The sequence below is a fragment of the Schistocerca serialis genome, chromosome 1 (assembly GCF_023864345.2).
Source record: "Schistocerca serialis cubense isolate TAMUIC-IGC-003099 chromosome 1, iqSchSeri2.2, whole genome shotgun sequence".
In the NCBI taxonomy this organism is placed as follows: Eukaryota; Metazoa; Arthropoda; class Insecta; order Orthoptera; family Acrididae; genus Schistocerca; species Schistocerca serialis.
Window position 1 is genome coordinate 681,182,545 of NC_064638.1, and position 15,484 is coordinate 681,198,028.

Sequence of the window (15,484 nt, forward strand, 5' to 3'; positions counted from 1 at the left end):
TTTGCTTCACTGCTTGTTCAATGTACAGACTGAATAACATCGGGGATAGGCTACAACCCTGTTTCTCTTCCTCCTCAACCACTGCTTCCCTTTCATGCCACTCTCCTCTTACAACTGCCGTCTGGTTTCTGTTCAAGTTGTAAATAACCTTTCGCGTCCTGTATTTTTACCCCTGCAACCTTCGTAATTTCAAAGAGAGTATTTCAATCAACATTGTCAAAACCATTCTCTAAGTCTACATATGCTGTAATCATAGGTTTGCCTTTCCTTTAGGTCCGCAGCTCGTGGTCTAGCTTTGCTGCTTCTGGATCACGGTGTCCTAAGTTCGATTCCCTGCCGGGTCGGGGATTTTCTCCGCCCGGGGACTGGGTGTTTGTATTGTACTTATCATTCGGGAAAAGTGATTATCAAAGAAAGGGAAATTTGTACGGGCCTCATAACCGCGCAGTTGAGCGCCCCACAAACCAAATAACATCATCATCATTACCTTTCCTTAACCTTTCTTCGAAGATACGTCGTAGGATCAGTATTGTTTTGCATGTTCCTACAATTCCCCGGAATTCAATCTTCCCCGAGGTCGGATTCTAGCAGTTTTCCCATTATTCTGTAAAGAGTTCGTATTAGTATTTTGAAAACGTGGCTTATTAAACTGATAGTTCGATAATTTTCACATTTGTCACCAGCTGTTTTCTTTCGACTGGAATTATAATATTCTTCTTGAAGCCTGAGGGTATTTCCCCTGCCTCAGTCATCTTGTGCACCAGATGGCTCTCCCAAGGCCATCAGTAGTTCTGACGGAGTATCGTCTACTCACGGGGTCTTGTTCCGACTTAGGTCTTTCGGAGTTCTGTCAGATTATACTCGCAGGATCATATCTTCCATTTAGTCTTCATCTACGTCCAACTTCTCTTTCTACAATACTGCCTTCAAGTTTGACTCCCTTACATAGACCCTCTATACACGCCTTCCACCTTTCAGCTTTCTCTTCCTTCTTTAGAAATGGTTTTCCATTAGAGCTCTTGATGTTAATTCAACCGCTTCTGTCTTCTCCAAGGACTGCTTTAATCTTCCTATAGGCGGTATCTGTTTTTCCGCCAGCGAAATATGTTTTTAGACCCTTACATTTTCACTCTAGCCATTCCTGCTTAGCCATTTTGCACTTCCTGTCAATCTCATTTTTTAAACGTTGGTAGTCTGTTTCATATACTGCATTTTTATATTTTCTCCTTTCATCCATTAAACTCAATATCTTTTGTGTTATCCAAGGATTTCTATCAGTCCTTCGCTTTTTACCTATTTCATCCTCTGTTGCCTTGACTATTTCACCTCTTTAAACTACCCATTCGTCTGCTGCCGTATTCATTTCCCCTGTTTTAATCCACCGTTGCCTAATGCCCCACCTGAAACTCTCAGCAACCTCTGGTTCTTTCAGCTTATCCAGGTCCCATCTCCTTAATTTCGTACTGTTTTCCAATTATTCAGTTTTAATCTACATTTCATAACCAATAAATTTCGGTCAGAGCCCACAACTGCCCCTGAAAATGTCTCACGGTTTAAAATCTGGTTCCTAAGTCTCTGACGTACCATTATATAATGAATCTGAAACCTTCCAGTGTCTCCAGGTCTCTTCAACATATATTAAATTCTTTTAGGTTTCTTAGACCAAGTGTTAGTGATGACTAAATTAATTTCTGTGCAAAATTCTACCGGGCGGGTTCCTCTTTCATTCCTTTCCCCGAATCCATATTCATCTACCATTTTCTTCTCTTTCTTTTCCTACTATCGAATGCCAGTCGCCCATCACAATTAAATATTTGTCTCCTTTGTGTATCTGAATAATTTCTTTTATCTCGTCATATATTTCTTCGGTCTCTTCATCATCAAGTGGGCCTGTTGGCATATAAACGTGTACTAGTGAGGTAGGAATGGGCTTCGTGTCTATCTTGGCTGTGATAAGGCGATCACTATGCTGTTCATAGTAGATTACCCGCATTGCTATTTTCTTACGCGTTATTAAAGCCACTTCTGAGTTATCCCTACCTCATGCATTCATACGACCAGCCACCGAACTTCACTAACTCCCACTGTATCTAACTTCAACCTATCCAGTTCCCTTTTTAAATTTTCTAACCTATATGCCCGATTAAGGGATCTAACATTCTACGCTCCCTTTCGTAGAAATCCAGTTTTGTTTCTCCTGATAATGACGTCCTCCTACTAGTCTCCGCCCGGAGATCCGAATGGGGGACTATTTTACCTCCGGAATATTTTTCCCAAGACAACGCCATCATCATTTAACCGTACAGTAAAGCTGCATGCCGTCGGGAAAATTAAGCATCCCCGCCAACGCTAAGGTCCATGGTTAATGGCGATTTGTTCTGAAATAATAAACAGTTTACTTACTTTTTTCCATCTACACTCCTGGAAATGGAAAAAAGAACACATTGACACCGGTGTGTCAGACCCACCATACTTGCTCCGGACACTGCGAGAGGGCTGTACAAGCAATGATCACACGCACGGCACAACGGACACACCAGGAACCGCGGTGTTGGCCGTCGATTGGCGCTAGCTGCGCAGCATTTGTGCACCGCCGCCGTCAGTGTCAGCCAGTTTGCCGTGGCATACGTAGCTCCATCGCAGTCTTTAACACTGGTAGCATGCCTCGACAGCGTGTACGTGAACCGTATGTGCAGTTGACGGACTTTGAGCGAGGGCGTATAGTGGGCATGCGGGAGGCCGGGTGGACGTACCGCCGAATTGCTCAACACGTGGGGCGTGAGGTCTCCACAGTACATCGATGTTGTCGCCAGTGGTCGGCGGAAGGTGCACGTGCCCGTCGACCTGGGACCGGACCGCAGCGACGCACGGATGCACGCCAAGACCGTAGGATCCTACGCAGTGCCGTAGGGGACCGCACCGCCACTTCCCAGCAAATTAGGGACACTGTTGCTCCTGGGGTATCGGCGAGGACCATTCGCAACCGTCTCCATGAAGCTGGGCTACGGTCCCGCACACCGTTAGGCCGTCTTCCGCTCACGCCCCAACATCGTGCAGCCCGCCTCCAGTGGTGTCGCGACAGGCGTGAATGGAGGGACAAATGGAGACGTGTCGTCTTCAGCGATGAGAGTCGCTTCTGCCTTGGTGCCAATGATGGTCGTATGCGTGTTTGGCGCCGTGCAGGTGAGCGCCACAATCAGGACTGCATACGACCGAGGCACACAGGGCCAACACCCGGCATCATGGTGTGGGGAGCGATCTCCTACACTGGCCGTACACCACTGGTGGTCATCGAGGGGACACTGAATAGTGCACGGTACATCCAAACCGTCATCGAACCCATCGTTCTACCATTCCTAGACCGGCAAGGGAACTTGCTGTTCCAACAGGACAATGCACGTCCGCATGTATCCCGTGCCACCCAACGTGCTCTAGAAGGTGTAAGTCAACTACCCTGGCCAGCAAGATCTCCGGATCTGTCCCCCATTGAGCATGTTTGGGACTGGATGAAGCGTCGTCTCACGCGGTCTGCACGTACAGCACGAACGCTGGTCCAACTGAGGCGCCAGGTGGAAATGGCATGGCAAGCCGTTCCACAGGACTACATCCAGCATCTCTACGATCGTCTCCATGGGAGAATAGCAGCCTGCATTGCTGCGAAAGGTGGATATACACTGTACTAGTGCCGACATTGTGCATGCTCTGTTGCCTGTGTCTATGTGCCTGTGGTTGTGTCAGTGTGATCATGTGATGTATCTGACCCCAGGAATGTGTCAATAAAGTTTCCCGTTCCTGGGACAATGAATTCACGGTGTTCTTATTTCAATTTCCAGGAGTGTATCTCGTTTGCATTTGACTTCTAATTATACGTACAGCAGAGCTCTATATGTTTATTGTGCGTCACAAGGAGATTTGTTGGACAAGTTGTGGGTAATTGGAACTCGGCGACTACTGGTTAACTGTTCATGTGAGAGTTATTTGTAATGGTTTACTTACTATTTACTACAGCAATATCTTCATATCGACTACAATATTACTTGTAGGAGTCCTTGCATTCCAGGCCTTCCTGCTCTTTTGCCATCAATTCTTACGCCTTTCTTTAACCTTGACCAGTGATGTTGCACGTTGATGAACATTCGGGTTTTTCAGTGAGGCGATATCTTTTCTCTAAATTCCAATCACTAACCTTTTCTTCCGAGCGTGGAAATATTTTGTTGATTCCCACCTACATGGGGAGGAATGATCATCGTAATAAAATAAGAGAAATCCAGGCTCGTACGAAAAGATTTAAGTGTTCGTTGTTCCTGCGCGCTGCTCGAGAGTGGAACGGTAGGGAAACGTATTGAAACTAGTTTGATGATCCCTCTGCCAGGCACTTAAATGTGAATCGCGGGGTAGTCATGTAGATGCAGATTTAGATGGTAGAAACACGTCAAAACCAATCTAATTGTTCCTCGCAGAAAACCTTTACATTAAACTTTTTTCCAAACGGCTATTTATCAGATCCTATCGGTCCTTATGGTTGGAAATTCTGGAACTATATGGTATTAATGTTTTCCTACCCTGATTTATGGAAACATTATTGACATATTGCCTGGGAGCGTCCGTTTCGAGTTCTTCGGCCAATGGTTGATTTATTGATGTCCGTAAGTTTCGCCAGGGAAGGGGTCACAAACATTTACCCTACGTTGCTCGTCATGAACTGACGTAGAGCTTGTGGGTGGAGGTAACAAGTTCTCGTGACTGAACTCTTCTACGGCCTTCCGACTGATTGTGTGCGATCCTGACGCTCTCTAGACAGAAATCCAACATTTATTCTCGTTGTTGTTGTCATTCTTACGTGCTTGTAGATCCCAACGCCTTCTCGAAACAAACGGGTTAGTAATTCCTTTCTTTACACAAGGTTCCACATCACCAAATATGTGCTGAGTCATGACTTATTGCTTCATCTCTTCTTGCATTCAAAGTCAATTTCAATCCGTGATAGTGATGTAATCGCATCGTCCGTTGTTCCCATATTCATCTTGCTGCAGATACATGCTATCGCTATAAGTCTGATTCTGCGAGTGGCTCCCATGTGTTACTGGCAGATACTGAGGCACACACTGGTGTTTTTGATCGGTCTGTGTACTATATGTCGTGATTTTTGAGTACTCCACCGATTCTGTTCCGTCACCTTGGGAATGTACGGAACTGAGTCCGCGCCCGAAATTTTCGAATTGAAGATATCTTGGCCTCATCCGCAGAATATCCGTCCCTTCTCACAAGGCTTTCCAAGTTGTGTATCCCGTGTCCGATGTGTCACGACTGACATATTCTTCTCGCACGTGTCAGAAATGCATTGGTCCTGCTCCGATTTTGACTCCAACGATGTTTTGAGAACTTACGTAAACACCTATCTGTGCGCTTACGTTTCGTGATACATGTTACTGTCCATGATCGCAACATTCTTCGTGTCCAGCAAGTCCTGGAAGGATAGCACTTTATCTTTCTTTACTTTCACAGCAAACTGAATGCTAAAGTGAACTGAATGCTGACAAGTAGCTGGAGATTGAGTAGATGATTTGAACGTAGCCAATAAGAGTATAAATAGAGGTTAATCGGCACCCCTGTGTAACAAAACTATTCCATGGCTGTCTCAAATCAAGTTACTTCATGTGCAACGGCAACCTCCACTAACAACTAAGGAGCTACGAAAAATATTTTTTCGCCGGGGGGGGGAGGGGAGGCAGGTCAAAAGCAGGAACGTTTCTGGATTGGGTCATTGCGAGGAACCGCTTGTTAACTTCCTGAAACATATCAACAGTAACCTATGCCAGTTCACAGTGATATTTAACTGTATTCTCCTGTTTTTATTTTTTTTTTTATATTTTAAATGTCATTATTTGTATTACATACAATTTTATTGTTACTTGTATCACTGAGTCATAAAACGATTGTTGATGCCTGATTACAAGTCGTGTGAGAGAAAGTTTGACAGTAAAGAAAATATGCAAATTCTATTGTTTTAGAGCCGTTTATCGATTTGTTTCAGGTATACGTCTTGGAAGATGACAAGCAAGTAATCATGGTCGTCGCTACGAAGCCCACAATGGTAGAGAAGAACGTTGAGAACATCACCACGTAAGTTCCAATAAGCGCGAACAACTAACTTTCCATTTCATTTAAGCAGACAAAATATCGGCTACAGTGTGAAAGGCGTTATCTATGAAAGCTTACGCGTTAGGTACGCGACGGGGTCGAGGACGATGGTATGAATCCCCCACTTCAACAGGAGGTGAGAGACTGCGAGAACTTAGGTGGAATGGAGCGTAGCGTATGATAATACGATACAACTGCTGATACTTGCCGATTTCATTCGAGACATACCTAAAATATTTGTAGCAACCCAATGCTATACGTGAATGATTATAGTACTTGTTGTGTTAAGGGTATGGAAAAAAAATTGTTTTACGATCCCATCTTCTTTGCACGGAATCGTGTTTTTGATTGGTCAGCTGAAGTTTATAAAGATAAAACATTATAGTAAATGATAAGATCTGATTGGAAATGAAATACCGCATCACTGTATGCTCATTTTGACATGGTGAACATATTTTCACGGTAGCAACTGCACGCAGCAGTGAGCGGTAGGTATTGGGCTCTATTAGAGTAAGATATTAATACAATAATTGGTTTTATTTTCCAGAAGTCTCCACATATGAAATTTGGTACAATATTTAAAAAAATATTGGATTTAATTTGAAACAATTCAAACAAAGTACTCTGACTCAGCTTTCAAATAAAATTAAATAAAAAGGTACATTAAAGATCTTGACCATTAAGGTTACAACTTAAACTAAGCCATTTTAATTATCAAAGTAGTTTAAAATCAATATAAGAATAAAGTAACTCACTTTAATCACAGCGTTAAACACTTGATTACTAATGATATTGATAGACAGAAAGGTTTGAAAAGAAAGAACGACTCTTTATGAGCTCCTCTGTAGCAAGGGCATCCAAACAACACACCAAATAAGCTCGGCTCCGTACAGGTGGTGTCAGTGCCTTACGAGCTACGAATACTACTAGTGCCAACGGGCCACTTGACTACAACGTACAGAACGGATTACTAAGAGTCGTGAGTTACAAATACTATCAGTTTATGTAAAATCAGATGCTTAATAGGCTTATCGTAATAAATCGAATATCAAGAGTGAATATGCCTTGGCCTCTTGTAGCCAAGATTAAGCCCTGTCTGGCAGAAATCTTCAATGCAAGCGACGCAACACGCTGCCGGACGAGACTGCTCGATAACACCTTTCGTCATGCTGCGTCTGTGCCCTTTCCACACCAGCTGCGCTTTGCGGCATTAAATCCTCACTTCTCCTGTTTATGCACTTCCAATGTAACTCTGGCAACCGACCACTGTGGCCGAGCGGTTCTAGGCGCTTCATTCTGGAACCGCGCTGCTGCTACGGACGCAGGTTCGAAACCTGCCTCGGGCATAGATGTGTGTGATGTCCTTAGGTTGGTTAGGTTTCTATAGTTCTAAGTTCTAGGGGACTGATGACCTCAGATGTTAAGTCCCTTAGTGCTCAGAGCCATTTGAACCAAGCCCCGGCAAAGACCGCGGTGCAACAACGCTGTCTCTGGCCACTCTCATCAGGCGTCGATATGAGGCGGTGCGCGGCTCAGTTGAAGGTGACTGATTGGGGTTGGTTGGGGGAAGAGAGCAAACAGCTAGGTCATCGGTCTCATTGGATTAGCGAAGGACGGGGAAGGAATTCGGCCGTGCCCTTTCAAAGGAACCATCCCGGCATTTGCCTGGAGCGATTTAGGGAAATCACGGAAAACCTAAATCAGGATGGGCGGACGCGGGATTGAACCGTCGTCCTCCCGAATGCGAGTCCAGTGTGCTAACCACTGAATGTGACTGAATCGTAATACAAGAGAAGGCAATGGAGAGCGCAACAACAGACCACGACTGTTTTTTTTTCTTCAGTTTGGTGACACTGTAAAATAACGTACACATAAAGTTACAGATTTTGGCAAGATTGAGCGGAATGTCTAATGGACAGTCGATGAGGAAAAAGACACAGAGTGTGGCGTGAATTAGAGACAGAGAGAGAGAGAGAGAGAGAGAGCGAGAGCTATTGTAAGAAGGAAACATTAGTCTACCTAAGTTATCATAATTATTTCGATAGTCGTAGATATAATCAGTGCTTTTACTGCTTACTTTAATGTTAACTATGAAGTGGTAAACGTTTATTACTAGGCATACTCAGTTCATATTTGTAATCAGATACTATGGTACTGAGGTATAAGATTATTTACTTCTGTTTACCCAGATTTCTCATATGCTCATTTTTATCTTTGATTTATATTTGTGTATCGTGGGATTTAGGCCTGTTATTGTATCACACAAACCACTACATTTACACTGTTGAGCCGGCCGTGGTGGCCGTGCGGTTCTAGGCGCTTCAGTCTGGAAACGCGGGACTGCTACGGTCTCAGGTTCGAATCCTGCCTCCGGCATGGATGTGTGTAATGTCCTTAGGTTAGTTAGGTTTAAGTAGTTCTAAGTTCTAGGGGACTGATGACCTAAGATGCTAAGTCCCATAGTGCTCAGAGCCATTTGAACCATTTTTTACACAGTAGACATACAGGCCTCTGATGTGCCAAAAGCATTTCTAAATTGTACAACGACTGGTAACATTATAGCTTAATGCTTCTGTTTGTGACAAAGATAGGTTAGTCGAATAAAATGACTCACTGGGTCTCAAAGAATGGACTGCCGTCGTTTATTATGAATGTAGGTAAATGTCCAACTTCTGAGGTGTTACGAAACACACGTTTGCATGGCAGAGTGATCACATCACGGGAGAACTTGGAATGGTATGACAGAAATTGAAAGGAGCCTCTAAGAACTGAATTTAGCGTAAGAGCATCTGACGGCGAAAGCTGTATTCCAGGTCAGATAGATGGGACAAAGGCTATTGGGAATTATCGCATCTAGTGTAGTCTCAGGTAACGTGATAAGAATCTCTTTTCTGTAAAGCAGGTTTCTCCGAAGCCTTTCTCTTCTATAGCGGTACTGGAGAGCAAGAAGGAGCCACCCACACCGCGTCGGGGTAACGAAGAACGACGCGAGAGTAACCGTAGCATTAGCATCCAATAGTACCTGTTAGTACCCGTTCGCATGTAGAGACTTTCGAATTGCCTTCTAGTGCTTTCAAATTGTTTATTTCAGGAAACAGATATGAGTGTTGTTGTTGTTGTTTTTATGATGGTGCTGCAGTGCGGAGGTTTACTGTTGTTGTGTTGTGCACAGGGCGCTGTACAACGCGACGGGGCTCGACGTGCGAGTGCGCAAGCTGGAGCCGCACATGGGACGGGACAGCGAGATCGTCTCAGGGTGCGTAGCGCAGCGCTGTGTCCCATTAGCGACTGCTGGCGCACAATTGTGTTTTTTCTCTTACATTAGAGTGTGCGCATACAGTGTACATGTAATATTTCTTCTGTTAGCAGGACCGATTTGTACTTGTATGCTGTCGACCCCCATATGAACGCCGTCATTGATATGGACACATTGCAAAAGTAAGTAATTTCTTTGTAATCGTCTCGTAAAGAAAAACCGAAGATAGACGTGCAACAGAAATATGTTCCAACGCAAAGAATGGCAAGTGACGTTGTAGCTGACGGCAAGAAAACTGTAGTCTAGCTATAGATAGCTCTATGAAACTTAAATACATATGCTACTTAGCACAGACGTAGAAGGATAAGCAAACAGAGGTAAAAAAATATACAGAGTGGAGAAAAATTGTGTCACGAAATTTTAACCCTGGATAGCTGATGCCAGTAGGAACTCAAATTACTAATTTTGTGTAGGTCGACAACGCACGTTTTTTAAACTTGGTGCCACGCGCTACGATTAGCCGCGGGATTGCCCTGTTGCCGGATGCTCTGGACAACGCATGATCGCGAATGCTTTGCCTGTCGCAGATCTCGATGTATCGAAGGCAGCCCGCACGCTCGATGGTAGCGCGCCAGCCTTCCACTCTGACGGCCTGGGGGCGAATCCGCAGGGGTTCCGACACATCCACTGTATTTCATGAGAAGACGTACAGGGAACAAAACCGTCAACAGCTGTTAGTTAGCGTACAGAAAATCTTTTGTAAATTGTGTCGGCCCTGAAAATGGCCTTTTCTGTAGCTTTTCTGTCGCTAGGACTTTGTTTACTTAAAGCAGGTGCTGGAACTGGCGAACCTCTGACGCGACACAAGCTTGGTAACGTTGAACAAAGTTTTGCCGAAGTCTTTCAGATATTCCTGGTATTGCCCTGACGTGATTGGTGGCATGTTGTATGCGATCCATTAATTCCTCTTCGTTTCAAGATGGTTTGCGTCCGGGTGGGTGAACTAGTACCTTGAAGAATCCCCACAGGAAGAAAACTAATGGCGTGAGCCTAGTGGTGAGCCTATGTTCATAGTCCGCCCAGGATTTAAAACTTGGATAGGGCGGAAACTAAATGGATGCTGGCCGTCATCCCTCAGAAGCTCCCAGACTAACAACTGAGTGACCCCCACGTTCTGTCTAACCTCTCGAAGAGTTCATTTAAGCATCCGTGCACAGCACGACTGTTATGTGCGGGCGTCACATCATGCTGCAACCACATGCTTAGCCGTATGTGCAGCGGAACATCTTCCAGCAGCTCGGGTAGAGTTTCATGCAAAAAGTGAAGGTAATTTTCCCCGATAAGTTGAGGAGTTAGACGGACTGGACCAATTAGATTGTCAGTCACAATGGTTGCCCAAATGTTGAGCGAAAATCGTTCCTGGTGTCCGTGGACGAACGAGACGTGAGGATCTCCCCTTGCCCAGCAATGAACGTTTCGAGTGTTGTAAAGGCCGTTCCGATGGAAGGTGCACTCGTCGGTAAACAACACAATGGCAGGGAAGTCGGGATCTCGTGCAAAACTTCGCGTAAATCACCGGCAAAACCCTATCCTGTGTTCATAGTTCGCCCAGGATTTAAAACTTGGGTAGGTTGGAAACTAAATGGATGCTGGCCATTATCCCGCAAAACCTCCCAGAATAACCATTGTGTGACTCCAAGTCGTGTCTAACCACTCCAGTACTTTTCGTAGGTGCTTCCTCGAAGCGCTCGAGAACAGTCTCTTCAAATGCAGCATCCCATCGTGTTCGAGGTCTTCCAGCATCACTAACGAGCCTGTTTCGCCAAGTCACCGGTGAATTGCTGTGAACGTTTGCGGGTGTGGGTGGCGTCTTGCTGGGTACCGTTCGTCATAAAAACGTCGAGCTTCATGCGCATTACCGTCAGCTAGTCCAAATCTCGTTGTTCTTGAAACGAATACTGTGCCGCCATGCTTACTGTATGACTAAATCGCAGCTTAGGTGGAATGCCTCTAACGTGAGGTGGAGACAAAGGCAAGACATATTCGACACGTGTGCATATCACGTTGGCGCAGTGACTGGGTGAGGGACGTTTGTATGTGTGAACCGGCAACCATAGCGCTGCCCGTCAACAGGCGAACGGCAACAGGGCAATCCCACGACCAATCGGAGCGCGTGGCGCCAAGTTTCCGTAGTTTAAAAGTGGTGCTTTGTGGACCTACACAACTTTAGTAATTTTGGTTCCTGCTGGCATCACCTATCCAGGGTTAAAATTTCGTGACACAATTTTACGCACCCTGTATAACATGCAGAAATCGAAGTGGTTAGTTGGTTGGCTGGGTGTAAAGAGACTTTAAAGCGAGGGCATCAGGAATGGAAATAATTGCTTATCAGTTATTTAATGTAAGGCTATCAAGAATTTTGAGCTGACAGAAACATAAATTGGACACTAACAACTTACAGAAATTCTGGTAGTGCATACTAACAGTTTAACACTATGAAACAAGTTTCCGCAATTTTTAGCATGGATGTTCTATGCAGAACTCCGTTCATTTCAACTTTTCATTTTTCTTCTCCCATAAATGTCTCTGCATATTACAGGCTGCCATTAGTAGGTTATTAATGTATTTTGCTGCGTAAATACTGTGTCAAAGGGTATAAATTTTGGAAAATTATATTAAACTTGGACCTAAAACTTATTTTAGAACTTGAACTGCACACTCGCATCTCAAAGTTTTAGGAAACCCAACGTACCTAACAGGAACATCGGATCTGTAGAAATGCAGCGTAATCAGAAATTGTTGGACTGAAGATTTGTGGACGCAAGTTTTAGTGGAGAACATTCACGTTCTCAAACAAACATTCCGTGCCTTCATGTTCACCGTTGCCGCGTGGAGTTGCCGCGCGGTTAAGGGCTCCATGTCACGGACTGCGCAGCCCCTCCCGCCGGAGGTTCGAGTCCTCCCTCGGGCATGGGTGTGTGTGCTGTTCTTAGTATAAGTTAGTTTAAGTAGTGTTTAAGTCTAGGGAGCGATGACCTCAGCTGTTTGGTCCCTTAGGAATTCACACACATTTGTTATCCGTCCAGCACCGTTAACTGGATAATATCCGGTACTGACTGTGCCAGCAAAACAATGGCATACGCTGGAAATCAGTTCAGAAATCTTACATACATGGAACACACGTCATTTGGTGAGCACCCACTCCGAATAACTGTGGGAGAAAAGACGCTCGCAGTTAGGTGTCTCCACACCGCTAACACTGATTTAAACCACCGATATGTCCTGCTACCCGTCATTTCGTTATGATTATATGTTGACGGCGCTTAGTATTCACCCGGTTAACAAATGGTTCAAATGGCTCTAAGCAGTATGGGACTTAACTGCTGAGATCATCAGTCCCCTAGAACTTAGAACTACTTAAACCTAACTAACCTAAGGACATCACAAACATCCATGCACGAGGCAGGATTCGAAACTGTGACCGTAGCAGCACCCGGTAAACAGCTCTGGTTCATTTATCACTCTGTTTCCCTTCACTAGAACATTTGAATTTCGCATAATCTCGATTCCTTCAGATAGATTCTTCCCCGAACTACGCCGTCAGCCAGGTTTCTGTGGAGTGTCGAGGTGGCTAGCGGCTGAAACAGGAATATCACTTATCGCTTCCCTATATGTGTCAGCTATGTAGGCCTTCCAACTCAAATATCCCACTATATGCTTTCGAAGTGTACCTGCGCGAACAAAGCAATACATGTTCAGGGTACTAAACCTGTCATCCCCCACCTGAGCGAACCTCCAAAGGGTGATTGTCAGCCACCTGGGCGTGCGCGTATGTACCACGCATGAACACACACACACACACACACACACACTCACACACACACACACACACACCGAGGGCTGGAGTTTTCCCTTCGCCACGCGCCACATCAGTACGGCACTCGCCACGCCAGCCGCCGCATGGGAGGTCTGTTGCTCCTCACAAGGGAACCTCCCCATCGCACCCCCATCAGATTTAGTTATAAATTGACACAGTGGATAGGCCTTGAAAAACTGAACACAGATCAATCGAGAAAACAGGAAGAAATTATGTGGAACTATGAAAAAATAAGCAAAATATACAAACTGAGTAGTCCATGTGCAAGATATGCAACATTAGGGACAATGTAAGCCGAGGAGCGCCGTAGTCCCGTGGTTAGAGTGAGCGACTGCGGAACGAGAGGCCTTTGGTTCGAGTCCTCCCTCAAGCGAAAATTTTACTTTCTTTATTTTCGCAAAGTTACGATCTGACCGTTCATTCATTGACGTCTCTGTTCACTGTAATAAGTTTAGTGTCTGTGTTTTGCGACCGCACCGCAAAACCGTGCGATTAGTAGACGAAAGGACGTGCCTCTCCAATGGGAACCGAAAACATTTGATCGCAAGTTCATAGATCAACCGATTCCTCCACAGGAAAACACGTCTGATATATTCTATACAACACTGGTGACGGCATGTGCGTCACATGACAGGAATATGTTGTCGACCCACCTAACTTGCACACTAGGCGAATGGGTAAAAAGATTCTCCTACCTTGCCCGATTTAGGTTTTCTTGTGGATATGATAATCACTCCCAAAATAGTGATGAAAACACAAGAGTTTGTCACATAAACTGCAACAAATGAATGCATCAGTTTCACAGTCGCACAGTTTTCCCTGTGCTCTGTCAAAACATATGTTTTTTACGTTTTCAAATGTTTCCGTGTGTAGACCGTAAAATTGTGCATATGTCCAAGCAAATCTGAACATGCCCTGGAATTTTGGAGAGCGAAGTTGATTATGTGTGAGAGTCTGAACTTTGATAATTGTCTGAAAATAAGAAATTAAACTTTTCTCTCGAGAGAAGATTTGAACTGAGGACCTCTCGTCCCGCAGCTGCTCACGCTAACCACTGGACCACGGCGCTCGTAGGCTGGCACTCTCCTTGATGTTGCCTACGTTGCGCATGGACCACTCAGTTTGTATATTTTGCTTATTTTTTCATAGTTCCACACAACATCTTCCTGTTTTCTCGATTGGTCTGTGTTCAGTTCTTCATGGCCTATCCCTGTGCCACCTTATAACTAAATCTGAGGGGGGTGCGATGGGGAGGTTCCCTTGTCAGTGCCCAGACTGGAGTCACGGCACGTGGCGCCACGACCACCCTAAAGTTAGGAGCTATGTAGGGATCTCCTTTCTTTCTTTCTTTCGCTTACGCCATAGTCCCGCAGATATCGCAGGTTCGGCGTGGTTACAACGGATTTGGCAACGTTAGTTTTAGGGATGGCCGGATGCCCTTCCTGCCACCATCCCGTATCCCCAAGGACGAAATCAGTGTACCCCAACTGTTTGCGTCTAGTGTAAATCGTGAAATAGTGCGGACGTGTTTCAAATGTCTGTGACGCGTGTAACTGAGGGGGAACGTGGGGACCAGCCCGGTATTCACCTAGTGGGATGTGGAAAACCGCCTAAAAACCACATCAAGGCTGGCCGGAGCACCGGCCCTCGTCGTTAATCCACCGGGCGGATTCGATCCGGGGGCCGGCGCGCTTACCCGAGTCCAGGAAGCAGCGCGTTAGCGCTCTCGGCTACCCTGCCACCTACTATTTAAACAGTCTGTACGTATTTTTTTTTCCAGACAGATTGTTTTACAGCCCGCTGTTTAACACCAACAGATACCTCTTTTTCTAGGTTATTTGCGTGAGTAGGTGGGTTTGTTTGAGTGGGACAGAGAGAAAATGTGAACTAGCTTTGTACCCACGTAGGTAAATGGTGCTAACTTACTAATTCCTCGGACAGCTGTGTATTGCTTTCCATGTACTGGTAGTCTTTAGAAGTGGCGGCCAGGTTTGTACGTGTCGCGGTGTTGGCAGCGTGCTGACGGCGCGCCAGGCGGACGTGCGGCGGCGGCTGGAGCGGTTCCGCGTGCTGCACGTGTCTGCGCCGCCCCCGGCGCCCGCCCCCCGCCCCCCGACCCCCGCCGCCGCCGGCCGTTGGCTGTCGTCGCTGGAGGCCGTCGTGCTCGCCCTCGGGCTCATCGTCTTCGTCGGCGCCTTCGCCACCGCCGT

At 45.7% G+C, this 15,484-nt stretch overlaps 1 protein-coding gene across 1 annotated transcript in view; it reads left to right on the top strand.

Annotated features, from left to right (window-relative positions):
* The window catches only part of LOC126424363 (cadherin-89D), a 253,872-nt gene that overhangs the window by 226,298 nt on the left and 12,090 nt on the right, over window positions 1–15,484 (top strand). Inside the window, exons 22-24 of the mRNA XM_050087256.1 lie at window positions 6,035–6,123; window positions 9,314–9,397; window positions 9,511–9,579. Of these exons, the coding sequence (XP_049943213.1) occupies window positions 6,035–6,123; window positions 9,314–9,397; window positions 9,511–9,579 (242 nt within the window). The remainder of the gene's footprint in view (window positions 1–6,034; window positions 6,124–9,313; window positions 9,398–9,510; window positions 9,580–15,484) is intronic.